This window comes from Corapipo altera, unplaced genomic scaffold (assembly GCF_003945725.1).
Source record: "Corapipo altera isolate COAL_440 unplaced genomic scaffold, ASM394572v1 68, whole genome shotgun sequence".
NCBI lineage: Eukaryota > Metazoa > Chordata > Aves > Passeriformes > Pipridae > Corapipo > Corapipo altera.
Window position 1 is genome coordinate 3,731,172 of NW_020884919.1, and position 26,589 is coordinate 3,757,760.

The 26,589-nt window shown below is 39.3% G+C and overlaps 1 protein-coding gene across 12 annotated transcripts in view; it reads left to right on the forward strand.

The window, feature by feature from the left end:
- The window catches only part of GTDC1 (glycosyltransferase like domain containing 1), a 179,147-nt gene that overhangs the window by 116,405 nt on the left and 36,153 nt on the right, over positions 1-26,589 (forward strand). For all 12 annotated transcript variants that reach the window (XM_027656261.1, XM_027656266.1, XM_027656269.1 and 9 more), the window contains one exon: positions 26,234-26,589. This exon is cut by the window's right edge and continues 4 nt beyond it. In XM_027656261.1, the coding sequence (XP_027512062.1) occupies positions 26,234-26,589 (356 nt within the window). The remainder of the gene's footprint in view (positions 1-26,233) is intronic.

Here is a 26,589-nt window from a genome sequence, read left to right on the forward strand (position 1 = left end):
TACATTTGGAGGTGGAATGCCACTATTGTTGTAGTAAGATAGTGTCTGAGTTTTCAAATATGTGCGTAAACTCTCTGCATCATCACAAGAAGAATGTTTTATAACTGGGTGTATCAAAACCAGTTATAGAAAATTTCAGTGGTTTAATAGTCAGAGAATGACCAAGACTGATGACTTATTTACAGATCCATTTTAAATCAGTGCTCCATTTAAATAAATACAGATAGCAAAAAGGATGAGAAGAGCAGCTAAAGGGAAAAGTATTCTCGAATGCACAGTAGTAAGATGTTTTTCAATGGTGTAGGTTTGAAACTTAAAAGGGACTCGTGTGCCTTCAGAGGGATTAAGTTTCAATACGTGTCGGCAGTGCTATTGTATTAGTGCAGTCGGCTACAACAAATTTATCCTGTGATGATACGTAATAGAGAGAATCACCTTTTATCTCCCACTGAAAAATAAGCTACAGCCACTCTGTGAACTCTACTGGTGCATTTGATACCTTTATGTTTGATTTCAGGCTCAGAGAATAGATGGAGTTGTCTCTGGCAGCGCTAATGCGAACTCTTCTTGTGTGTTCAACTGAGTTTGTGTCTGGGCATCTGTGGTACTCTATTTTCCTATATTTAAGTACATGACAAAGTTGTATTCATTCTGCTCCACAAGAACCAGCCAGGAGTGTGAACACGCCATCTTTAGACTCCACAGAAGCCCTTCAGAGGTCAATGGTCTCTCTGCTGTCAAGAGGCAGCTTGAGGACCTGGCGGGATTGACACTCCTGTGATCATTATGTGGATTTTTGTCCAGGTAGGACAAGCAATATTTGTCTGATTTAAGAAATGGCCCTTCCCAAGCCAGAGAGCCATGCAGCTGTGTGAGGAGGTGGCCACCAAGGCAGGACACACAGTCATTGGGTGATTTACCCTTTGGCTCAGACCCTGCTCAGTGGTCCCGTGTCCATCGATTCCAGAGCGTGGGACTGTAATTGCAGTTGTGGACATGTGGTTAAATGTTGGAGCTTGCGAAGGCTCATGGTTGTTCTGGGTGCTTCTCTTGTCCTTCACATCTTCACCTTTGCGTCTTCTATTGGCTCTCCACCAAAAGCCATCAGAAATTTCCAAATTCATTCTTGTTTTTGGAGCCAGATCCAGCTGCACCACTGGCTCTGTCGGCTGTCCCATCCTCATATTTCTGCTACTCTTCTCTGTGGAAATCAGTATGCTTTCCTCTTGGAAAAACACATCCAGAAATGGTGGAAATTAGACACAAGTCCTTCATGGTAGAGAGCTGTTGGAGGTAGAACAGGATATTGCAAGACTGGCTACTTCTGGTTCCTAAAGCAAATCTTTGCCCTTTTTGGTGAAAGCAGCTCTTTCTTGAGAATCTCTTTAAAGGGAGAGGTTTTTTTAAGCCAGAAACCACATGTTAAAAGATCTTTTTAGAATCCCTGACAGGTGAATTTTATGGTGCTTTGTTATTCTCTGTTAAATCTAAAACCACATAAATACGTCAGTTCTCCTTTTTACAGGGACCAAATGATAGGTATGGCTGTCTGTATTCTGAGATTTGCATCCCAAATGCAAGTTTATAAGGTTTGTTGTTGCAGAAAATTCTGATAACCGTAGTCCTTGTTAAAAATGCTGAAATATTTTAGATCATTTCCAAATATTTTGTGTTCATTGGGAGACTCATACAGTCAAGCAAGGATGTGGCTTTTAAAAACAGCTTTATTGAGTGGAGCTGAATTTCCTATTCTCATGTCTTGTGGTGACAGTAGTGGTGCAGAAGCTTAAAGTACTGGGGATAAGAGTATTTTAATAATATCTAATCTAGTCTTATGAGCTATTATGGACATAATCTTAAAAAAAAAGAGAAATTAAGTACAGTTGTGAAAACAACATTGAAAAAGTTTTTTAAACTCTTTTCTGACATAAATGATTGTTGTGTTTGATGGAAATTTAATCAATCGTGAATAAAGCTGTATGGAGAGAGGGATTCTGTGGGGTTTATACTCCAATATAACAAGTATGACATGAGGTGAGTGCTGTCCTTTTGCACTAAGTGTATTTCCAAATTGATTTGGCAACTCCTGAGAATATGTAGCAAAGGGAAAGCTGTGCTCTTTTATGAACTCAAATAAGCTGTAAAATTAAATATTGCCTCTACCAATATCATTATTTTCTTGACAGAGAAAATCAGTTGCTTCAGTCCAAGGGTGTAGTTGCTCTAAATGGAGGAATTTATATCTATTCCTACAAAGAGCAACAGATAGGCTTTACTTTGGGCAAATGGGAAGGAGCATCAACCTCTCCAAGTCAGCAGTGGGGGGAAGGAAGGGGTGAAAAGTGGCTGCAGAAATGGGTTCTTTGGCAATAATTGGTGAATATTGTGAGTATCTGCAGAGAAACCCTCACTGCTAGATGAACCTCTGGCTGCAGATTGAAAAATTGGAACTTGTGGAGGAAAAAGGGTTAAAAAGGATGAATATCTTTGCACCTTAATGGGAGAACTATTTCTGTAATAGTATCAAAGATAAACCAGTGTATTATGAACACTAAATGATAAAGGGTGATAATATGCCATTCTTGAGACTTCTTGGCTCTTACCTAACACATCAGAAAGTGATTGTTGAATTTTAAATAGCCATACAAATGGATGACATAGAAATTTAACTTTGCTTTGACCTTATTCTAATTCACAAGATGACTGCAAAATGACTTTGTTACATCTGAATGTATGCTGGATGCTAAATCACTCCAGAGTATAAAATCTTTGTTTTGGCATAATGTTGATGCATAAACATTTGTACCCCATACTAACCCTATAAACATCACAATCCATCAGTACAATTACAAAAAAGATTGTTTGTTTTCACACTTAAAGCAGACATGAAATAGAGTGTCCTTAACTTAATCACCACCTTGATTTACCACATTTGCATATATTTGCATATTAATTGGACTACAGATTAAAATTGGTTTTGTAATTTTAATTAAGTGTCCACAAAGGTAAATGATTAGAACTGTTTAAAATACATTCTGACATAAATAGCAGTAAAAGCTTTTGTGATGGTTTTTGTGGAATTACATTCAGAAAGTGGCCTTTTTATGATAGTAATTTTAATCTTAAATAGAATTATACAGTCAAACAGAACTGTGGATTCATAATCATTTTTTCAAGATTCATTTAATATTTTGCTGATTTGCAGCACTTGATGAAAATGTACTGTAGGTTTAGTTGATTGCAAAATTGGGCCTGTAGGGCTGATAAACTGAGGGTTTAAACCCTCAGTCTTTATATTCGCCTTACACATTTCAAATGTATTATGTCTACATATGTAGACAAGGGCTTGGATTTTTTTTTTCTTCAAGTTGAGAAATGTAGAAGCTGTCAGTAATGGATGATCTATCGCGTGAAGATGTAATCACCTCCGCTGACCATCTTCCTTCAGTTGGGATGGTGGAGCACGGGACGTTTTAAAGCCTTTCCAATAAATCATTGCAGGTAATAGAGGAATCATTCTTGGGGTTGTCAAGGGAGAATGAGTCTTAGAGGTAAAGATGTGCTGTCAGGATTGCTGTGCTGGAGTCGGTAGATGTTGATATCTGACCAGTAATGTCTGCTGGACCAAATTGTCAGGCTAAACTTAATAAAACCATAGTATTTGTGTTTAGAAAGGCTGTAGGAACGGGGTTCTTAATGCACCTCTGAGTCTGCCTCTTCCTTTGTGGACCAATTCATGCTTTCTCTGAACACTTAAAGTACCAGTAAGGACAAGTTTTTATCCTGGACTGGAAAGTTTTGCCTGCCTGATGAATTGGTAAAAGGCTTTTTTATTATGTTCCATAACTTTTCAGTTGGTGAGCTGCAGGCATTCATTAGGCATTGGACCATCTTTTAGCTAGAAATAAAATATGCAGTTTATGGTTTACAATATTAGTTTACTGCTTTACTTGTGAGAGAAAATAATAAAGTAACTGTTGGTTTTTGGTTTGGGAACAGATTTGGCAAGTGTAGCTTTAAAAGAAACAGTATTTAACTTTAAAGTTAGTAGAATTTAATATGATAGCAGCTTTACCTACTGGAGTGGATTCAGTAAGGAATTCAAATTAGGCCCTTTTCTAATTTTCTTTCCAAGTTTTGAGCTGTTCTAAAGATTTAAACTGTTCCTAATTTCATGTAGTTTATGTCCTGTATTTGAACCTTGGCCATTTTGCTACCTTACTGTCTCTTCAGTGTACCTTAGGAAAAAAGCAACTGAGAAACAGTGTACTTGGGGTCTTGTTGTGCTTCACTGGTTTGAAATAATTTTCCTGTTAATGGTGTATTTAATATTTATTTTTCCTCCTATCCATGGTAAGGCTTTCAAGTGAGAGTAATAAAGCTTTTTGTGTGTTCCCATCTAGCAGACTTCACATTGTTTTTGATGTTGTATTTAAACTCCAGCCTAAGGAGGCAGAGTAAATTGCGAGTTAGATTCACTGGGCTAATAATATATCAGAAAACAGATTTCTTATCATACTCTTACATAAAGTACAGACTATTTCTCAAACTGATATTATTTAGTGCCTATTAAATAATATTCCTGATGTGCTTTTAGATTCCTGTTTATGTAGTGACTGATTTCAGTCAAACTGGTTTAGGTTCCTCATCTTAGGAGCATTACAAAACTACTTCTAAAAGCCAGATCCAAAGGTCTCAGTCAATGCATGAATTCCCTGTGTTAAGACTCAAATTGGATATTAATTGAAGCTGTGTCTTAGGTGAGAACTGCTGGTAGATTTAATCTGGAAAAAGACCTGTGATAATATTAGTGAAAAAAAAAGCAAAAGAATTGAATAGTCATTGAATGAAGCATCGAGGAACAAACCTGCCAGACAAGTGCCATTATGATTTTTCAAATGGGCATGTAAAGCTCTATGTCTCGTTAGATTAAATTGTTATGGATGTCCATCCATCTGTGGAAAAGATGGTTATTTCTAGTTGGGGTATTGCCTTCCCTTTCTAATGTGTATCTCACTAATATTGTTCATCCTTGTGTCACCTGAGGATCAGAAAGCTAAAATGCACATCATCTGCAACTATTTTGGGGATGTTGTTTGAAAGCTGAACCTTGCTTTCAATCTAGCTCCCTTACAACTGTAATTGTATTATGGAAACTCAATCATCCCTGAGTTTGGGGAGCCAGCTTTGAAGTGGCTGGTATCAAATTTTTTTTTGAGATGTACTTGAATTTAAAAAATAAATAAATAAATAATTAAAGGCTTAAGCACCGTTGGTTTTTAATGAGACTTGAACTTCTAAGTGATTAAGTCAGTTGTAAACTTGAAAATTAGGTTCTAAAGATACTTGGTTCTTTGGAGGTATGCATTGACCTTGCTTCTGTTTAGACACCTGATCCCACATCATCCTTCTTTGAGAATAAAAACATTGGAAAATGTGTTTTCTGAAGAAACTGATTCTAAAGTAGATTCATTTTTACAAAACAAAACAAAAACCAGACTGCTTCAAAAATCATCTTTGTCTGTCCCTCAACCCACTAAAACCCAGATAGTTTGAAAACTTCTATTTAAGGGCTGGCAGACCTTTCTCATTCAGGGAAGTAGCTTCTACCATATTAAACTATTTCCTTCTCATTGCAGTCCAACATACTCAACTCATCACGTGTCTTCTCTCAGTTATTTGAGAGTATAAAGTCAATTTGCCCCTCTTTGTTTCACCAAATGCCTCACTGAAACCCTGTTGCAGGGAAATATAAGGGAATGGTGAATACAAGTTGAACTTCTACTTTAGTCCTTGTGGGGTTTATTTATTCATTTCTTTTGTTACACAAAGGCTTTTTTCACCTGTTATTGCCAAGAACAGGCAACAAAGGCTTTTCACTTACTGAAAAATTCTTGGAGAATAAGAAAACAGTAATATTGGAAGTCTGACATTGCTGAATTAAGTATTGCGTTCAATTTTCTTGGACTAAGTTCAAAAGTAATACAAATATGTAAGTATAGTGTTTGTTATGTATGGATGTCTGTAGGTATATTTAACATATCAGGAGTAACTTGAACACTTAAGAATAGTTACCAAGGCAAATGCAAATGAAATAATAGCAAGGTTTCTCCTCTGTGAGCATATAGATTTAAATCATAGAATCGTGGAATATGCAGAGTTGGAAGGGAACTCATCAGGATCATGCAGTCCAACTCCTGACCCTGCACAGAACACCCCAAGAGTCCCACCATGTGCCTGAGAGTGTCTGGCTGGTTGCATGAGGCACTGCAGACCTCCCTGCCACTTATTTAAATTACCCTTCCAGCAGAAGGTTTTGCATTTTGTGTGGTGTGTGTGTCCTACCCACAGTGGTCCGTCAGGAAATGTCATTAAAGAGTCATAGACACATTTAGATTGGAAAAGCCCTCTAAGATCATCAGTCCAACCATTAACCTGAGAAGATGGGAGATACTTCAGTTCTCTTTGCACTGAAGAACTACATAGCTTTGGGCAAAACTCTTCCCCTTCTTCACTTTCCCTACAGCTCAAATGGGGCTAATAAGGCTTATAATTTGTATGCTTAAGTATGCAAATTGGCAAAGTAAAGCATGCTTTAAAAATGGCCAGTGAACTTGGAAAGCTACTTTTCCTGATAAATCTGAAAAAGAAGAAAATACCAGAACATGGTCATCTAATTGCATCTTCACAAACCGTGTGGTCTATGTGTAAATGTGACTCCAATGTCTAATCCCTTTAGAAAGTCTTTTTGCCCCAAGAAGAATGGGAGCACACTCAGCAGGCTGCAGGAGGATGGGATAGCCTGCTTGAAGCATTTCTTTGCAGCATAATTGCAGCCTCAATGAACCATGAATCCAGCCTAATTAACATAACTGGAACCACAGCAATCATGCTGCCATTCAATTTAGGTTTGGAACATTCCACTGAAGTGCCACAGTTCTGCTGTTTATTGCTGAGATGCTGTGGAGAAGTGTCCACTTGCTTTCTTGCTGCTGTCTTGGTGTATTTTTATTATTTTAGGATAACTAGGGAACTTCAGAAATGGAAGGCCACTGGCTTACTGGTTGTTCCATTACAAATAATTCTGTATTGCTTCCTGTAAAAAGGTAATAAAAGCTCTTAACATACTGTAAAACTTAGAGTAAACATACAAAACTTCCAAGTTAGACCCAGGTTCCGAATTGTAATGGATAACTAATGGCAAATAATTCTGGGATTATTTGGAGTTAAGGACTACGTTCCCAGAGTTCTAAAAATAGTCTCTATTACTCTTTGTAAACACTATACCTAGGAGAAACCTTTTTCATAAGAGCCTGGATTTTTTTTAACGTGTTACTCTGTAAAAAATGTGTTTTATTATTGCTGTTGGTTGTGGTACAGTAAGATCAGGAAGCCACGGAAGTAGATCAGGTATCAGGTTTTGGCATCAGAGCAAAATAACCACCTCTTTGGGACAGGGAAGTCAAGGGACTGCTGAAAATAGCAGTAGCTGATAAATTGGGTCTGGAGATGGAGGAACTAGGAGGCTTCCTGCATCTTCCTGGGCCATTAGATGATGGTCCTTAGTGGTGGCACCAAAACCACTTCAAACTAATACACAACCAGGACTTTATTCTACCATTTGTGACAGAACTGAGCCTGGTAGTTGGAGTAGAAGGACCTGCAGATGAGTTGTTTGTCTTTTTTAGTTAACTGTTGGCTTGCTGATTCAGTTTTTGGCAAGTTGTACCTTAACATTAACTGTTAACTATAATGAAGAGTACCTGATGGATACTATACCCCCTAGTTTTTGCATTAATCTGTGATTAAGTCCCATATATAACTCAGAGTAGTCTATAGACAACACAGTGTATTATTATTGAGCAAGAAAGTGAGGAAATCTGACCTTCAGTGGTGGCTTTTCCTCACTCTGGCCTGTGAACAAGCCCCACTGGCTGCAGGAGGCTCTGTGAAGTTTGCTGTCGTAATTCTGGCTTTTAGGTGTTGATTAGTCATTCTCTTCTCAGGAGGCTTAATACCCGTTTTAGCTGAGACTCTCCAGTTGAACACTGATTAAAGGTGGGGTCAGTCAAAGGGCTGGCTGTGGTCGAGGAGCAGTTGAAGGAAGTGCAGAGAATAGCTCAAGTGGTTGGTTCCTGGAAGACCGAGTCTCTGTGATTCATCCCTTTGGAAATGAAGGAGCAGAAAGCAGTGCCAATTAAATATCACAAAGGGTTATGGTAAACATCGAAACGATGGGGAGAGATCACGGTCTTTCAGCATCTTTATTCCCTGCAGCTGGGACGTGTAAGCTCAGGAAGAGACGACTGAACATTGATATTTTCAGAGTTCAATAGTCACGCTTGTTATCGAATGCAGTTACTGAGAATTGACAGGAGAAACTGTTTTTGAGGGGTGTTTCCAAGTAGAGATCATATTACTAGTTTAGTGTGCAGCAAACCCAGGGCATTTGAATGGCTGTCAGATCTGGGAGAAAGAGAGAATAACTTCTCTGTGGTAAAATATTGCAAAGGAAATAATCAGTCTCCTTCAGAACCAGTATTTTTTATTGTTTGTAGGTACAAATTCAAAAGCGACTCAGATCAAATGTGTCAGAAATAATTTGAGTGTTTGGCATTTTAAATCTAATGGCACTGTTTCCACAAAAACTCTTGCTGCTTTTAAAACATTTATATATACTTTTCTGCCTTTTATACAAATTCATGAAATAAGGTCCTTGAAGACACTGAAAAATTTAAGTTGACCGTTCTTGCTGAAATAAATTGATGAAAAAAAGTTAAGAAAATACATCTGTAGACAAATACAGACCTTTCCTCTTTGCTGTTTGAAGATCTTTTCAAGCTCTTTGAGTGCAAAATCATGGCAAATTTTCACCTTTGATATCTATAACTGTGCTACTAGTATGAAATTATTTTTTTAACGAGTCATTACTAGGCACTGAAGGCACTTTGTTCCTCCAGCACTGCCAAGCCCACCACTAACCCATGTCCCCAATGCCACATCTACATGTCTTTTAAATCTCTCCGGGTATGGGGACTCCACCACTGCCCTGGGCAGCCTGTTCCAATGCTGACCACCCTTTCAGTGGAGACATTTTCCCTCATATCCAACGTAAACCTCCCCTGGCACAACTTGAGGGCATTTCCTCTTGTCACTTTTTCCCTGGGAGCAGAGCCCGACCTCCACCTGGCTACAGCCTCCTGTCAGGGATTTGCACAGAGCAGTAAGGTCCCCCCTGAGCTTCCTTTTACCCAGGCTCATCCCCCCTGGGAAAGATGAACTCTCAGACATGAACTCCAAAGCTTCTGGTTCCAGTCTCTGATCCAAGCAATTTTCTGAGCATCCAAAGGAGCACAAACCCCATTAAAAAAACAACGAGGAAACAGAACTTTGATTAATTTTAAGGTGATTGCCTCTTAAGAGACTCTGAAAATGGGTTTTCTATTAACAATCTAGTTTACATAAAAGGCACATATTGATGAATATAGTCCATGACTTTTTGCTCAGTCCCATTATTCTCCTCTAATTCATATGCAGAAGTTAAGATTTCCAGTGATCTCACTGTTTACGAAAATCCAAGGGACTTAGAGGTTCATGTTTTTCTTATTTTCTGGTGAGAGTTCCATTTTCTGTTTTCTTCGCAAAGGAGAATAAAGGAAAAGGAGGAATGTGCTTCCAGTAAGCACCCAAAGGTGCAGATGATTCATCAGGAATTAGCTGAATACTCTTGTGAGAGCTGGAAATTTCCCTAGCAATGCTTTGGCATAGAATTCTTCTGAATATTTGACAACCAGATATTTTCCTATTCATATTCAGAACTATTTTCAATGCCAGATATTGCTGATTGACAAAATTTGAGTTGCCTATCCTGCTGTGAGCCCTTCTCCTACAAAATTCAGAACTGTGAAACAAGCAGGTTTCTGAGAATGAGAGGTGATACAGCAGCATAACAAAAGTAAAACAATGCTGTTTATGCTTATTCATGTGAATACTGGTGGGACACCTCTTAAATTAATCATACAGCGCTCCTTAAATACATCTGATCATAACCTTACCTCCAAATCAGAGCCAGTGATATTAGAATAGCTGATTGCACTCAAATTGTGGAGAGGATTTTATTTTTCCTCCAGAAATTGGTTCTATAAAAAAAGGGCATATTTTAAGAATTCTGACTTCAGACAAATAATCCAAAATGGATGCTTGATTGAAGCTAAAGAAACAAACACAATTTATTGCTTAGTAAGAGTACTACCCTTCTGTTTGAAGGGCCTCCTAAAAATATCTTGGTAGTTATTAATGGTGACTTGAGTCAGTTGGAGGTAAATACATATTTGGTATCAGAAAAAAAAAAGAAGAAACAGTGATTTTATAACACTGAAGCTTAAAGATCACACAATGGTGTTATATTTGATATGCAACATCCAGCTATTTATCCAGACTTCTTCTAAAAGTTTTAACTCTTTCTTGTCAGTTTGTAGGTGTGTTGTACTATGACCATATATTAAATGTGTTTATTAATTTATTTATTTGTGTACTTTAAACCTTCTCTTATGGGTGAAACATTTTTTCCATAATGCACTGGCATGAATAAATGCCTACAGAAGGCTGAAGTTAAAATTTGTGTCTTGAGTCCACTTTGCCCTAAGTGTCACAGTGGGTTGGGTTTTCTCTTAGTGAAGGACCGCAGAACATGAAAGTCCAGCTCTGTGCAGGGGCTGAGATTAGATCTGAATGCAAGGAAAAGCAACAAAGGTCCACAGAATATCTGGAATCTGCAAATACTTCCTGTATTTAACCTACACTTTCGTTGCGTGACTGTAAAGAACAGCAAATCTTTGTTCTTTTCCCTCTCAGTTCCCATTCAGTCAGTTCAGAGACACAGGAGAAAGGTTTTGGGGAGCAAAACTGTTATCAGTCTTCCTACAGTTCCCATCTGATTCTGTCAACAGTGAGTACATCAAACCCATGAGCTTGCAGCCACTTTTAAACACCAAAAAGTTTTTGAAAAACATATATGTATAACATATAAATTAATGTGAGCATAGATTATGAATGTGGTGTTCCTTTATGCCTTTAAAGTTTAGCTGATAAGTAAGAACCAGAGCTCTATTTTTGGATTCAGGAGTGAATTGCATCTGCCTCAGGTGGAGGAGGGAAAGAACAAGTGTGCATCTTGCTAAGATCCCAAAATGTTCAGGCAGGGTAACTAGACTTCTAGAAAGCTGAAGAATCATAGGATATCCTGAGTTGGAAGTGACTCACAAGGATCATTGAAGTCCAGCTCCTGGTCCTGCACGGGTCAACCCCAAGTCATTCAGGTTCATCCATTTATGAAAACCTTTTAGGACATTTCTTGGGTCTATAATCCAGAAGGTTTTTCTAGTCAACTTTATTTACTAAACAGTGAAAAAAAGTCTCAGAAATACCTCTGTTATCCTGTGTACCTGCCAGGTAGGTGTTGGTTTAGCAGCCTCAGGGTGGTCTGGTGTATCTGTGCACGGGTGGGATCATTGGCCATGGGCTCAGTGATGCAAATGTATAGAGAAGATTATAGCTTACCCTACTTGGAGCTGGAAGTATGGAAAGACAAATAGTCCATGGCTTCTCACAGCTCAGCTCATGGTAATTTGAATCTGAAATAAATTAATAGAGTAATCCTGTTTATGGATCATCAGCTGCAGAGGTGTTATTAAGGAACTTGTGTCCCTGTTTACTGGAACACCTGCATGTAAAGCCGTGTTATAATTGTTCAGACACGCTGAATCAGACTTCTCTGTCTCAAAACAAAATAGAAAATATAAATATATGGAATGTCCCAATCATCAGACTTATTCTTTTTTTCCTCTCAACAAGGTTGCTCTTCAGGCAAACCCTCATGAAAGCAATCCACTCTTTTCAGTTAAAAACCATTCATATGGGGACAAACTACTGTTCTTCCATCTATATCTGTATTCATCCATTTAAACTCTAAAGCTTTCCAGCTTACTTCTTGGATTTATAGCCAACTGGCTGCTGTGTGTAACATGAACATATTCTGACTGTGCATGAGATGTTTTTTCCCTCGTTTAACCCATAATTGCCATGTTCACTCTAGGGCACAGCTCACTTGTGTGAGTTCCCAAAGTCATGACTTGCCACCTCCTCACCTCTCCTCGCCTTTGACAATCTACTAACATTAAGACAAAAATAAAACTCAACCCCAAAACTACCACCCAAAACTTGCTCCTTGGAACAGATTTGGATAAAATGGTGGGGGCCATAGCTGAGCCAGCTCCTGTGGGATCAGTGCCCACTTATTGGCATTTACAATAAACTTTGGAACAACTTTTTAACTCAAATGCTTTAATAGCAAGTGAGGACGGGGTGGCAAGGAAGGGAAGGACATATGCACTCTTTTTTTTCTCTTATGAATGCTTGATTGCTGATTTTTCCAGAGGTAGTTCGATAAGTGATACCTGTTTATTAACAGCTCTCTGCAGTCCTGGAAATCAAAGTCAAAGAAATTCAGTGGAAGTGCAATTCTGAAATATCTACCCTTGCTGAAGTTACTGAATCATCAATGAGAAGCTTCCATTCAAAGAAAGCATGAATATTAAAATTAGTTAGGCATAGTTTGGCATATGTTATTATTTTTTCTTTATGCAAAACCACTGGGTGCTAAGAGAGGCAATGGAACCATTAATTAATAGTAGTAGTCCTGGGTAATGTCATAATAAGCAATAGAACATATTAAAGCACATTTATTCTTGCCAGCTATCAGGAGGAACTTTTAGATATTTGAAAGGCCCATTAGGTTTGTTTACATTCTAAGTGGAAGCTGGTATGCTTTGGCAGGGGCTGAGCCACACTTTAGTACTTGACTCCAATGGTATTGAATTTCCCAGTCAGTAATATATTGTCACCACTTCAGGGCAGCCTGACTCTCCAGGACAGCGGGTACAACCCAAATCAGTGCACTTCCCAGAGCCGGGGTGTCTTTGCTGTCGTAAAAATGAAAATAACTGAAATTATGTATAACAGAAGCAATTTTCCACAATGGAAAAGGTGGTCAAGGAATCAAACCCGTGCCTCCAGGTATATTAACCTAATGGAACAACAAAAACGTGCTGGGCTTTAAATTGCACTGGCAATCTGGAAAGGATTTTCCGACTGGAGTTATGTTAAGTGTTAATAGTGAAACCTGGATGCTTTTTCCTTTGATCTCTCCTCGAGCTCATATAGAATAATAGGATCAAAATAAAATGCCATTTATATGAACACCTTGTTCTTTTGATCTTGGCACCAAAAATTCTGTCTGCAGCTACAACTTAGCAAACAGTGCATCTGCTCCTTTTGGTTGGACCTTCTACTTTATCATAACTTTTAATAAGTGGTGTCACAGCCAATTTTTTGAGGCAGTTCATGAACTTAGTCGTGATTTTCGCCCTAAGAATCTTTAACTACATTTTCAGAGGAGCTGAATATAAGGTAGGCAGGACTTGTAAACTGGTGGCTTCTGGTTGGTTCTGTATAAGCGTGTTGAATAGATGATTTAAACATCTGTATACTGTGATGTTTCAAAATATAACATCAGTTGTGCTTTGAGCACTTGGGCAAAACTGTTGAATTAGTGTACACTGAATAAGAGAAGTGTTCGGGGGAGAAGAACAGTTGGGGTACTTGTGGTTATCATTGGTGCTAAGTTTTGGATCCCTGCCTTTTCCACAGGGAAGGTGATGAACCCTGTGATGTCTGGGTGGTAGCCAAGCCTTTCTCTTCATCGCCCACCTCTGCAGGAAAGACCACAGAAGTGTTACAGCTGGTTGTTATGGATCCCTTTGCTTTTATGTAGAAGTGAGAGAGTCCATGAATGAACATGAGTATCCTTCAGCTCTTTATTCCCCAGGGTTGATGGTCAGGAGTGTTCCTTTGGAAGTCATTACTGTGAGCACTTAGAGTAAAGCCGCTTCTTCATGTTCTTTCAGATCTCTTACTAAGAGTCTTCTCCAAAGGCTTTGACTCCATGGAAGCAGCTGAACTGTATTTATTATGATGATTGATTGTGTCTTGTTATGATCCCTGCTTCAGTTGTTGTAACCTCCAAGAACAGAAGAGATGGGCACAAAGCACTGTGCCAAATGAAAGCAAACAAACCCAAGTCCTGCAGCTCACCAGTGTCACAATCGCTGCTGTCCAGGAAGAGGGATTAGTGGGTGAAGAAACACTAGCTAGGAGAGATCCAGTGGCCAGGCAGACTCTTGGGTGTCAAATGTCTCTCTCAAGCTCTGCATCCCACTGTAATTTATATTTAGCCATTAAGCTGGTGTGATAGGAACAGTCAGCTCGTTGTGCGCCGCATGCAGGGAGAGCCGCTGGGTAAGTGCTGGGTAAGTGTTCAGGCTCTTGCTGAAATGGCTGCACTTGACGTTGTGGCACATGAGCTGTCCTCCAGCAAGTTTTCTTGCAGACTTAGTTGAATCTCTGCACTCTGTCACGAGGCAGGAGTATTCCAGAGAGCCATAACCGTGGCTATAACCTATAATCCTCTTCTTATTAAGTAGTACAGTGTAATTCATTATGTGCAATAAAGGTACCGAGCTAGTCTGAGCACCAGAAGCAGTGTGGATGTATTTGTGCAGCACTGCACTAGGATTGATGCATCCTGCTGGGATCAGGTCTCCGTGCTAATGCAGCCACTCTGCCTCCAGTCCTTCCCTAAGTAGTACAGAAGTGCTGTAAGTAAGTTTGCTGCTGTAGTTGTCTAAAAGGCAGTATCGGCCCAGCTCTTTAATTTTAGCAGGTTATATATCCTTGTTCATCTTCCACCAGTTCTCACTTCCCATCCCAAAATTCAGACCTGCTTTTTGCATCAACTAAAGAAAGGCTGTGGGACTCTTTGGACAAGGAGTTAAAGAGCTGCAAAGATTGGTAGTTTTCCTTCTTACAATAGGAATGTGATTGCCCTAGTTCTGTGGTTAGCATGAAACAAGTCAGCTCTGTCATGAAGTCAGTGGGGTACAAGTTAATACAAGGTAGTAAAGGAATAAAACAGCAAAGTCCACAGTCTTTTATGACAAAACCAGTATGATCCTGTTGCAACATAAGGCCCCGCTGTGAATGGTTGTTTTCTGATGCTTGGATAAGTGCAATTTACATATATACAAAGTGTATGAATAAAGTTATAAAAGTATACTTGGTATTTTACTTTTTTTTTTCCTTGAAAGTACTTTGCTATTGTTCAAAACTTTCAGCTTTCACTGGTTTTGTTTCCAAAAACCCCAAAAGGAAAAGAAAATAACAAAAGTCCGTAAAGGCAAAAGGGATATGTTCTCATTTCAGTTCACAGAATTTCCTGCCTTTAAACAATACAAATATATGCCCTTAGGTTTCTAACGTGCTGGAAGGATACTGAATCCATGAAACAGATCAAATTAAAAGCAAGTCCACTATAGCAGCAGTGAGTTGTACCAGCATGGCCAATAGATCTCAAAAAGAATTTCTTGAGGGAGTTTTAACCATGTTGCCAAGCCTTACAAAATCCTGAACTGCCAGCTCCATGAATGAATAAATGCTCAAAACCAGCAAGCAAGTTCTAGGCTGAATTGGGCACAAGTAAAATCTCATGCTTAATTAATTGTTCCCTATTCATTACAGGCCCTGTTCAGAGCAATTATTTAATATAATTCTGAGATGTATCCACAAACAGAGCAGAATGGACACTGCCCTTGTCAAACCTTTTGAAGTATATTGCTTCTCCTAATCACAGATATGTGTTCCAGAGGCTGAATGTGTGATCCCAGCATGTGGAGTGAAAGGCATGAGGAACACGGGGGCAACTGGTGATAATTATCACCAGAAGATGCTCCAAGAGCTGGAGCCCCTCTGCTTTGGAGACAGGCTGGGAGAGCTGGGGGTGTTCACCTGGAGAAGAGAAGGCTCCAGAGAGACCTGAGAGAGCCCCTTCCAGTGCCTAAAGGGGCTCCAGGATAGCTGGAGAGGGACTTTGGACAAGGGATGGAGGGACAGGACACAGGGAATGGCTTCCCACTTCCAGAGGACAGGGTTAGATGGGATATTAGAAAGAAATTCTTTGCTGTGAGGGTGGTGAGACCCTGGCACAGGTTGCCCAGAGAAGCTGTTGCTGCCCCTGGATCCCTGGAAGTGTCCAAGGCCAGGTTGGACAGGGCTTGGAGCAACATGGGCTAGTGGGAGGTGTCCCTGCCCATGGCAGGGGACTTGGAACCAGATCAGCTTTAAGGTCCATTCCAACACAAACCGTGGCCGTGTCCTGTTCAAGCTGCTCACAAACCAGTGTCTCCTTATGGAGTAGGCACCATCCTTGCTGTTGTCCATCGTGCAGATCTGTCACCAGACTGGTAACTCAGCTGGTAAGGGTAGCAGTGCTGTTCGTATCAATGCTCTTTTTTCCTTTTTCTAACACAAAACTGCATCTCTCTCTTTTTATTTTGCTGACTTTGATATCATAGGTAGCTCAGTGATGGGCCACAAGTGTTTTACAGAATTCAGAGGTACAGGCTCCCCAGGGATTCTTCTGGCACCCAGATGCTGAAAGGCAGATGATCAGGGATCTTACATCAGCATCACTGTCAAATTGATTTATACCAGAAAAAGGGTGTCCAAGGTTTTTGAGGGTTTTTTTCTCCTGTAATGACATTGCTGTTTGTAGTATTAATATTTTTAGAGCTTTTTGACAAAAACTTGATCTTTTAGTAGGCAGAGTTACTGCCATTCTAGTTCTAGAGGTGGAAAGAGACTTCTGAAGTTTGAACAATGAATGAGATGCTGGCAAAAGTGGGATTAAAATTTGGAATTTCCTCTAGGCCATACTGCCTAGTAGACATACAAATTTAAACTTTGGTTGTACTGCAAAAACAAGGTGCAAATTAATCTAATGACACATTTTGAAATGGAGGTCAAAATCTCTACATTATGTGATCCTGAGGGCCAGAGCCAGTTGACTGCATCATCCAATTTGAATGGCCTGTGGCTGCAGTAGCTCCACAATAGCCCAAAAATGAGTGTGTCTTACTATTTGAATGTTGTATTATGGACAAAGTGTGTTTTAAATTTTTCTGTGCATACGATTGTTATTTTTAATTAATTTGCCTAACTTTTTCAGAGAAAACTTTCTTCAGTTAATCCTCCAAATGAAAGCAGGCTCCATTGCTTATTTATTGGGGTACCTGAGAAAACATTAAATAATTCAGGTGAAAAATGTGCTTTCCAGAGAAACACACAGAAGTTTGCATTTGCGCAGGCGAGCGAATTATCAAAACCAGATGTAAGCAAGTGGAACATTTTACATAAATTTATTAAAATCATTATTTACCTGTAAGTTATAAGAAGGGCTTAGTTGCACTACTTTGTTGCCAATATGTACTGCCAATAATCTGCCAAAAAGCAGCTTGCTGGCAAAATCCCTGAAATGGTTGGGATATGATTGCACAGAACGTTACAACCCCCAGTCAAATGAAAACCTACTATAAACGAACTCTTTGATGGTGGATTCGCTGGAATATGGTATTGATATATGGTGTACAGTTTATATGGATTATGTATACTGCACAAGAAATATGGATATCTATTAAGGGTAACTTGATATGTAATCGGTCAGGACAGTTATTGTTCTCAGTGTTTGCGAGGAATAAGATCACACAGTGACTGCTCAGTTTTAAAATACAGATTATTCCCATGCAGCCCAAAGCACTGCCATGCCATTTCTTCAATTAATACAGAAAGGCTATTGAAAATGTAAAATATCTGACATCTATACGGAGTTATTTTAAAGGCAGCTTTACTTCTAGGAACAATTTATACATTACATAAACTTATATTTTTCATCCAAGTATCATTTCGAGAATAGCAAGCTTAAATATTGGAGGCCATGGGGAAACATAATATTACGATAATGTTCTTTGGTGCGGTTTGGAAGGTTTTAGGAAACATTTGGAAGTATTTTTCTCATAAAGTCACTTAACTATTGAAGTGTTATGATAGCACTCCCTTCTGCATTGCGTATGTTGCAGAGCAGCCTGTTTAAAGGGGACATCCATCCTATATATCCTGATTAGAAGTAGTTCCACAAAACAGGAAATTATATGTTACAGGATCCTGGTATTAGTTTAATTAAAAAAAAAAAAGATGATCAGTTTTCAAACACCCGTTTCCAGTTGTGTTTAGCAAGAGGAGATTCTGCATTGTGTGTAGCTCTGTGTGAAATTTGCATTTTCTAAATAAACACTCGAGAGATGAGTTGGGGTTTTTTTTCTGTTTCAGGAAGCACTAATGAACATGACCAATCCTTTAGAATCCTAAAGAACCTTAAAAACCTTGCAATTCTCAGAAGCCTAACTTTTTTCCCCATAGTGTAATTCATTCTTTTGAACTTCTGCAGAAGCAGAACTTAAGTCAACAATTTCTGAATTTCTGGCAGTTGTTATCAAGAGGACTCTTAGGGCTCCCAGAGTTACTTTGTGGTGTTGGTGCAGCAGATCTACACAGTCAGCGTTTAATTATAGAGAAAATTACTTTTTTTCTGAACTATCAATTAATCCATGTTTTCATGTCTTGCGCAAAATAATGCATAAGTTATTTTCACCTGCGTTATAAAATATGTATTGTAGTTCATTACCATCTTTCTGAGGAGTTTTTAAATTATCACCATTTCATTTGTGGAGAATGATGGTCTTAGAAATTATAACTGCACAGATTCTCATATTTAGTGTTAAAGGATCTCAGGGAATTGAAGATGTGAACTCAGAAATAATGTATTTAGGGTCAAACTCAGTCTCGCTTGATGTCAAAGACAAGTTTGTCTTTGACTTCTGTGAGTCCAGGATCTCCCTTCTGGAATTAAAATGCAGAGTTATCACTCTCTGATTATTTTGTTGTTCTGACCTGAAGTGCTTAAGATATTGTTGAAGTCATTTGTCAGGAGCAAATAGGTAACAAAATGGACTAATCCCACAAATAGTGAGTTAGGCTAGACATGCTTTTGGCTGAAATTATGTCTAACAAGAGCAGCAGCACAGAGGACTGAATACCAGGGAAGCTTAGACTTCCAGGGATAGTTTCATTTGCCTTTGTTCCTGTTTTGCATAATTTCACTGCAGCCTTGTGTTTTGGAAGGTAGCACCTTTCCATGGACTTTAGGGAATAATTTCTGACACACTGGCACAGGTTGCCCAGAGAAGCTGTGGCTGCCCCATCCCTGGGAGTGTTCAAAGCCAGGTTGGATGGGGCTTGGAGCCATCTGGGCTAGTGGAAGGTGTCCCTGCCCATAGCAGGGTGTTTGAAAGTGGGTGATCTTTTAAGATCCTTCCAACCCATCCTGTGATTCTGTGAATAAGAGTTTTTAAAGTCCTGGTCATCTGAGGTGTGGGTTTTACAGTGCACCTGGAACAGTGATCTTAATGTTAGGAATTCAAATGTAATATTTAAGGGAAGGTTAAGAAATCAGTTTGACCATCCTCCTGAGACTGAGCTATAGGTGTGGCATCTTAGAGAATAAACAAATGGAAGTGTTGTTGAATGAGAGTGAAACTAGATTGGAAAGAAAAGTGTAAGTGTTAATTAAAAGTGGAAATTTTTGACAGTGTCACATACGAATTCTGGATATTGAGGGATTTCACTCAGAAATTATTTGGAAAAATAGGTGGAAGTTATTGTTTGAGGAAAGTGAGAATTAACCTGTTTCTCTTCTACTGTGTTTGCTGTTGGCATCTCTCCTGCTTGTCTCATCTTCCTTCCCCACTCTCATGGACGAAGTTGGGTCAAAGCCAACTGCCCGTGGCTGATCTGGATCCAGCCTGTTTCCTATAGGAGCATCTCTGGATCCTGCCTGCTATTCAGACACACCACTGAAGTGACAGGATTGTTGCATTCAGCTAATTTCTTGCTGAAACAACATTATTTTAGCTGATTTGTCAGAAGTAAGTCAGACCTTGTGATCCCTCCCCTGGTTTATCCATTGTATAGGTTACGTACCAGTTCTTCTCTCTGGCCAGGAAGGAGGATGTTCTGGTCAGCTTTAGTTCTCTCCCGTGTTGTTGTTCACCTCATAGTCCCTGCTGGCAGCAACATCTCTCACATATTTAATACCTGAATATTAAATCTCCATTCTTGACCTTTGGTGAGAGTTAAAATTTGACTGGATGAGGCTCTGAGCAACCTGGTCCAGCTGGATGGGCTTTGAGCATGAGGTTGGACCAGAGACCTTTCAGCCTCGGTGGTTCCCTGAGTTTCCCCTCTGTCATAGCAAAGAGAAGATAATGATCACATCTCAAATAATATTTCATATTTCTACATCTTGCAGTTTGCAAGCAGGGAAAACGGTGTAAACTGTACTTATTCTACCCAGGAAAAGATATATTCTGCTGCGGGAGGGCAAGCTGAGCCACAGACCTTGGATTTTCTTTTGCCATGCCCTTCCCAGTGCTTAATCTTGGCTCTGTTCAGTTTTCTTTCTGTTCTCCCTCTTTGCTCCTAATCCTTGTCCATGCTTATAAGCCCCTAATATTTATATGGCATTATCTGTGTTAGAGATTACTGCTGACAAGTAATCTCTTCCCTCTTCTGAATGCAGAATTACAGCCATTGCTGAAGATCAGAAAGTGAAATTAGATCCCCGAAAGTATGTGACTTCAATAAACCCTAATATCAAATGCCCTGAATATTGGGGAATCTTCTTTTGAGCTTTTTGGTTTGAACTGTAGTACAGCTTCAAGACACCTGACCACACTTAGGAACACTTTTTTTTGCTGTAGAGCAAAATGGGACAATAGTTGCAGAGAAAAACAGTGAAGAAAAGACTTGCTGAACTGTGACTCTACTCCCAGTTTTGAATTTTTTGCAATCTTTTGAGAAGTAGGTAAATATAAATGCATCAGTTTTATTGTTATCAGCTGATAACACAGCAGCTCTGAAATGTCTGTGCTCCAGCTCTAAGGCCTGGGGAAAGTTTCTACTGTATCTGATTATGACCGTCTTATTTTATGTTTGAACCTTTTTATGGCAATATCATAAATAAACAAAAAATCCACTACACTTTCTGAACTGTAACATTGCTTTCAAATGTAACTACATTTACAGAAAGGCCAATTTTTATCAGTAGGAAGAATAGGAAGAAATTCTTCCCTGTGAGGGTGGTGAAGGACTGAAATAAGTTACCCAGAGAAGCTGTGGCTGCCCCATCCCTGGAAGTGTCCAAGGCCAGGTTGGACGGGGCTTGGAGCAACCTGGGGTAGTGGAAAGTGTCCCTGACCATGGCAGGGGGTGGAACTAGTTGATATTTAAGGTCCCTTCCAACCAAAACCATTTCATGAATCTCTGATCTTATTTTATTATTTTTAAACTTTTTAATGGCAATATAATAAATAAGTAAATAATAAAATCCATTGCACTTTCAGAACTATAACTATAAACTATGTTTTCAGAATGGCAAATTTTTATTAATGCAAATGATTTATTTTTTTAAAATATTATATCCATTCTTAAAATTTGTAGAGAACAGTTGTATAATCTGGTCTAACCTAAACCAGCACTCCAGTTTGTCTTTCTAATGTGGTCTCTATTCATTGAGCAGTGACATCATGGCCCTTCCATCCTTTCTTTGTTGTTGTTGTTGTTAACAAAATGGTGTCACAAAGTAACTCTTGGTGCCATGGAAAAGAAACCAATCCCCATAAATAATTTTTCATTAAGGCAAATAAAGTTCTGTAAGGAAACACGTACAATGGAACATGGCAACATATTACAAAAGAGCAGGGAAAAACGCACATCTGCTTCAAGGAAAAGCACATGGATTTCCTCAGAGCAGGGTTTCATGGCATAAATGAAAAAAATACATAATAAATAGATTATGAGTCTAAAAAATGTCTGTTACTCAAAGTAACAAGTAGTTAGATTGAAACTCTGATTTTTAGGATATTGAATTTTTATTATGTATATGAACTTAGTTTAATTTTTAGCCTGTCTTTTTAACTAAACATCTAGACCCAGTATGCAAAAAGGGAAAGTTTTCAAGGCTTACTCTCTGTAGATTCTTCATAAAGTTTTAAAATTGATTGTTCCATGTTTTAGAGAGACTCAAAAATCTGAATACATAAAAGAAAAACAGTTTTGAACCCAAGTTGTGAGACTAAAATTAGATATCTAAGTGTCTCACTGTTTGTTCTGAACTTTCAGTGTTTAAGTATATATGAGTTATGCACAAAAGTGAAACATTTTCTGTGGTTTTTTTTAAATTGAAGGGACAGTACCTTGTAGAATCTGTTGGAAGTGTTAATATTTGTATGCTTTGACGATAATTTTTTTCCTGAAAGTTTCACTTCTGGAAGATTTCGCTTCCACAAGTTAATAATAACAATGGAATCCTTCTCCCATATTAAAAATAGAATGCTATGACTTTTTTCTTACGTGACTGGTGTGTTTTGTAACTAAGGTTGAGAAAAATGGTGCATCCTTCTCAATCACTAAATCCAACCTCTCTACTGTGGTAACTCTCTAGCTTGTTTTTAAGAATCATAGAATAGTTTGGGTTGGAAGGGACCTTAAAGATCATCTCATTCCACTACCCTGCCATGGGCAGGGACACCTTCCACTATCCCAGGTTGCTCCAAGCCCTGTCCAACCTGGCCTTGGACACTTCCAGGGGAGGGGCAGCCACAGCTTCACCACCTCCATCATAAAAAGCCACATAAAATATAAAAAATTCTTCCTTATATCTAGTCTTTTATGCCTACATCTGCTCTTGCCCCACCTCTGCTACTCCATAACCATCATGATGATGTAAAAGTCCTGAAAAGTCTTGATGTTTTAAGTGACTGTGATCTAGGCGGGTACTGGATGGAAGGTGTCAGAAAAGAAGAATTAATTTGAGTCTGAAAGAGGAAAAATAGAGTAGCTGGAGCAAAAATGTTCTGGAGAAAATGTAAACACAAAAAATGTGCTAACTAGACATTGTCGTTCTCGAACCTGCTTTTGGGAAATACACATGAACAGGTTTAGAAGATTTCATGTTGTTATTAGTTTATTTTCAGGTCATTTATTTAAGTGTCATAAAGAACATTAGCTAGTGGTTAGGGACTCCAGTATCCATTATATCATTCCAATCATGTGGACAAGTTTATACCACACATGATTTACAACTCTCTTTCCACCGCTGAAATTGTTCTATTCAGGTACAAGGTTTCATACGGGGTCGTATTTAGGAAAATCCAAGTGGCTGAGCACAGAGACGTGTTCCAATCAAAGTCCAAAAATTAATGCCTTTACACGAACACCGTGGGTTGCAGCGAGAGCTGTTTATGGCTCTCTGCCTACATCCTTTATCATGTCTCCACTGTTGTTAGTAAAATATACAGAACTACTTTATGCCAAAACAATGGAAGTTAATGCAGATAACTTGTTCCAAAGTTAACCATCAAATAAATCTCTTCTTTTTTTTTTCTTTTCAAACTGTTAAGTGAAATGGTGTTCTAAAACTTTTAAAAATTGTCAAGATGATGAATACTGTGTGTGTAATACAAGTAAATACCATGGAATTGATTGCACACACATGTCTTAAATAAAAGGTATTAAAGAGTTTATTCCAGAGAGAAATCGGTGGAGTTTTATCTAATATTATTGGGAATTCTTCAATGACGGATCAGATTTATAAGGGTTGAAAACTAAGAAGGAAACCTCTTTAGAAACAGAAATGGTGCATTGAGTGGATGATTGGCTGGGAGATTAAAGACAGGCAGGGGGATACAGCCTCCCTAGGTAGCCTGACCTCTCACACCTCAAGCAGTTCTTCATAATGGCAATGATCTTTCAAAATCTGTTAGTTAAATTTAGTTTGGTAAATCAGTGCTTTCAGTGCAGTCACAGACTTGCACATTTTGGGCAAATCCCTGTTTCTCCTTCAGCTTTTCCCATGCATAAATATATAAAAGTATATCCTGGTAGGTCTGTGCCTGTACTTCAGAGGAGCCACCACCAGCCAGTTTTAGGTCTGTTACCAAAGGCTGAGAGAATTGGGATTTTTCGTCTGGGGGGAGAGGAGGCTTCAGGGAGATCTTAGAACCCCTTCCAGTGCCTTAAGGGGCTCCAAGAGAGCTGGAGAGAGACTTGGACAAGGGCCTGGAGTGACAAGACAAGAGGGAATGGCTTCCCACTGCCAGAGGGCAGGGTTAGATTGGATATTAGGAAGAAACTCCTGGCCGTGAGGGTGGTGAGACCCTGGCACAGGTTACCCAGAGCAGCTGTGACTGCCCCATCCCTGAAAGTGTTCAAGGACGGGACTTGGATCAACCTGGGATAGTGGAAGACATCCCTGCCCAAGGCAGGGGGTTGGAACTAGAGGAACTCCGAAGTCCCTTTCAACTCAAACCATTTAATGATTCTATGATTCTGTGTGTGGAATTCAGCCATATCAAATTTATACTGCTAAACTCAGAGGATCTGAGGGTGGCTGAGTCACTGAGGTGGAAATGGGTTAACTCGGGCATGTTTGTAACACAGGTAGTGGATTTGGATGAGTGTGATTGAACTTTTTGTTGTGTCTCCAGACTAGCTCCAATAAGGGATGGTGAGCTGTAGAAAAAAGGTGGATCTCACAGGTGATTTAGTCAGTGGCTTGAAAATGCAACTTGTTGTAGATAAATATGAAAATAATATGCCAAGGAACAGCAAGCCGAATCTAAGAATACACATTACATGGAATAGTTACACAGTGTACTGACTTGGGAAAGGGGATTTAGGGGTTTGAAGAAAAATCCTCAAAGCAATTAGTCAAGAGTACGACTGTAGTAAAGCTCACATAGTGTGTGTATGTTTGTATTTTGGTAGTGATTTTGAAGAAAAAGGGTCTGTTTGCATTTAAAGGTGCTTCACTGCAGGGTGAGGTGGTGATTCTGGTGTTCAGGAATATTTGTTTTGACAGAGAGGGAAGGGAGTGGTTTGTTCTCAGCCCAGAGATGAGCTGTGATGGAGTAAAACTCCGAAGAACTGTGGAGGAGGTTGATAAAGTGGAGCAAGTGTCGGCTTTAGTAAACAGTTTAATGAACAGGCTATAGTCTGTAAACATTTGGAAATTAAAAGGAAACGAAAAATTTAAATGTCTCTACTTATCTGGGGGAACCATAATCACACTGAAAGGCATGTAAGTAAATAATATGTGGGTAAATTAACTGGAGGTACAGGCAGGCATTTAGACTGAGGAGCCCACAGTGGCCATACTTGGGAGTTCTATCCATGTTAATTTAGAAGAGTCATGGTTGGATGAAGGAGCTTCACTCAGATGTTTCCTGGGGAAGGACCGTAATTCATTACTACTTTAATTCAAACAGTAAAACTGGATCTGCATAAAATGTTACAAAAAATTACTTCAGTGGCCTCCATATAACTGTGCAAATGCATCTTGCTGTTGGGAAGGGTTTTCTGCAGCATGGTCATCAGATGGAAGAGCCAGTGGTGTCTAATCCTGCCTGTGACCCCTCAGGAAAGGCATGGGTAGCTCTGCCTCAGTTTCCTCATCTTGATGTTCGTTACTCACACCCGTGAAAAACAGTGGTTGTTTCTATCCTACCAATGGATGTAGAACTCAGTCCTCTCCTAGAGGTGGGGTTTTCTTTTTAATTTGTGATTAATTGTTTTCAGGTGGTCGTTACAGAAATCAGGATAGTTGGCTAAAAAGACCTACTTCCATGTCGCAATACCTGTTTGATCCATGTCATTAGACAACAAACAGTTTTTCTATATCAGCTTCATTGGCATGTGAGGAAGCAACTTACTAAACTCAAGTCTAGACATAGACTAGACTCACCTTAGGTCAGACACTGCTGTTTTTGGTATTTGCTGCCAATCTTAGCTGTGGTCTTGTCAAAAGTACCAAGACTTTGTTGACAGAATTGCCTTTTTACTTCCAAGAGGTGTTTGCTTTATTTCATTTTAACAAGTATATAGTTTTGCTCTCCCTGTTGATGCACGTGCCTTAGTGGCAATGTGGTTCAATGGAGACCTTTGTCTTCTCAGTCAGGGAACCTGTTATTTTATTTCACAGGTACCACATTCACTAAAATATGTATAAGTGTATCAATTACTGAATGCTAGTGGAGTTGTTGTTTGGATGGCTGCAAAATACCAGCCGTGTTTTACCCTCTCATTTGCTATTTAATTAATTGCCAGGTGAAACTGAAATCCAGCATGAACACAATACACATTTTTTTTTTTTTGTTCTTTTTCCCAATAGGTTCATGCCAGAGCATAAGCTCACCCGTTTGGAAAAGGTAATTGCTGTTAAAGGAAATGGAGATGGTTATCAGTCGGGGGGGCTGCCTGGCCAGCAGAAGAGCAGAGCTGTAATGAAAACCAGCAACGTGCACTGTGAGTCTGGACTTTGTGAGTCCCAGGCTGGACTCGGTACCACACAGCACGAGGGGCTGCCTTCCCCATTCACAGCCCTGGCGAGACCCATCCAGACCGAGGCATCAGAAGGTACAAATCCTTGTCAAGAGGAAGATAAGCAATGTCTGACTTTTAACCTCTCTAATATCTTGAGTGGACAGGACTATCAGCAAAGACCTCTACACATTGCCTGGCCTCACA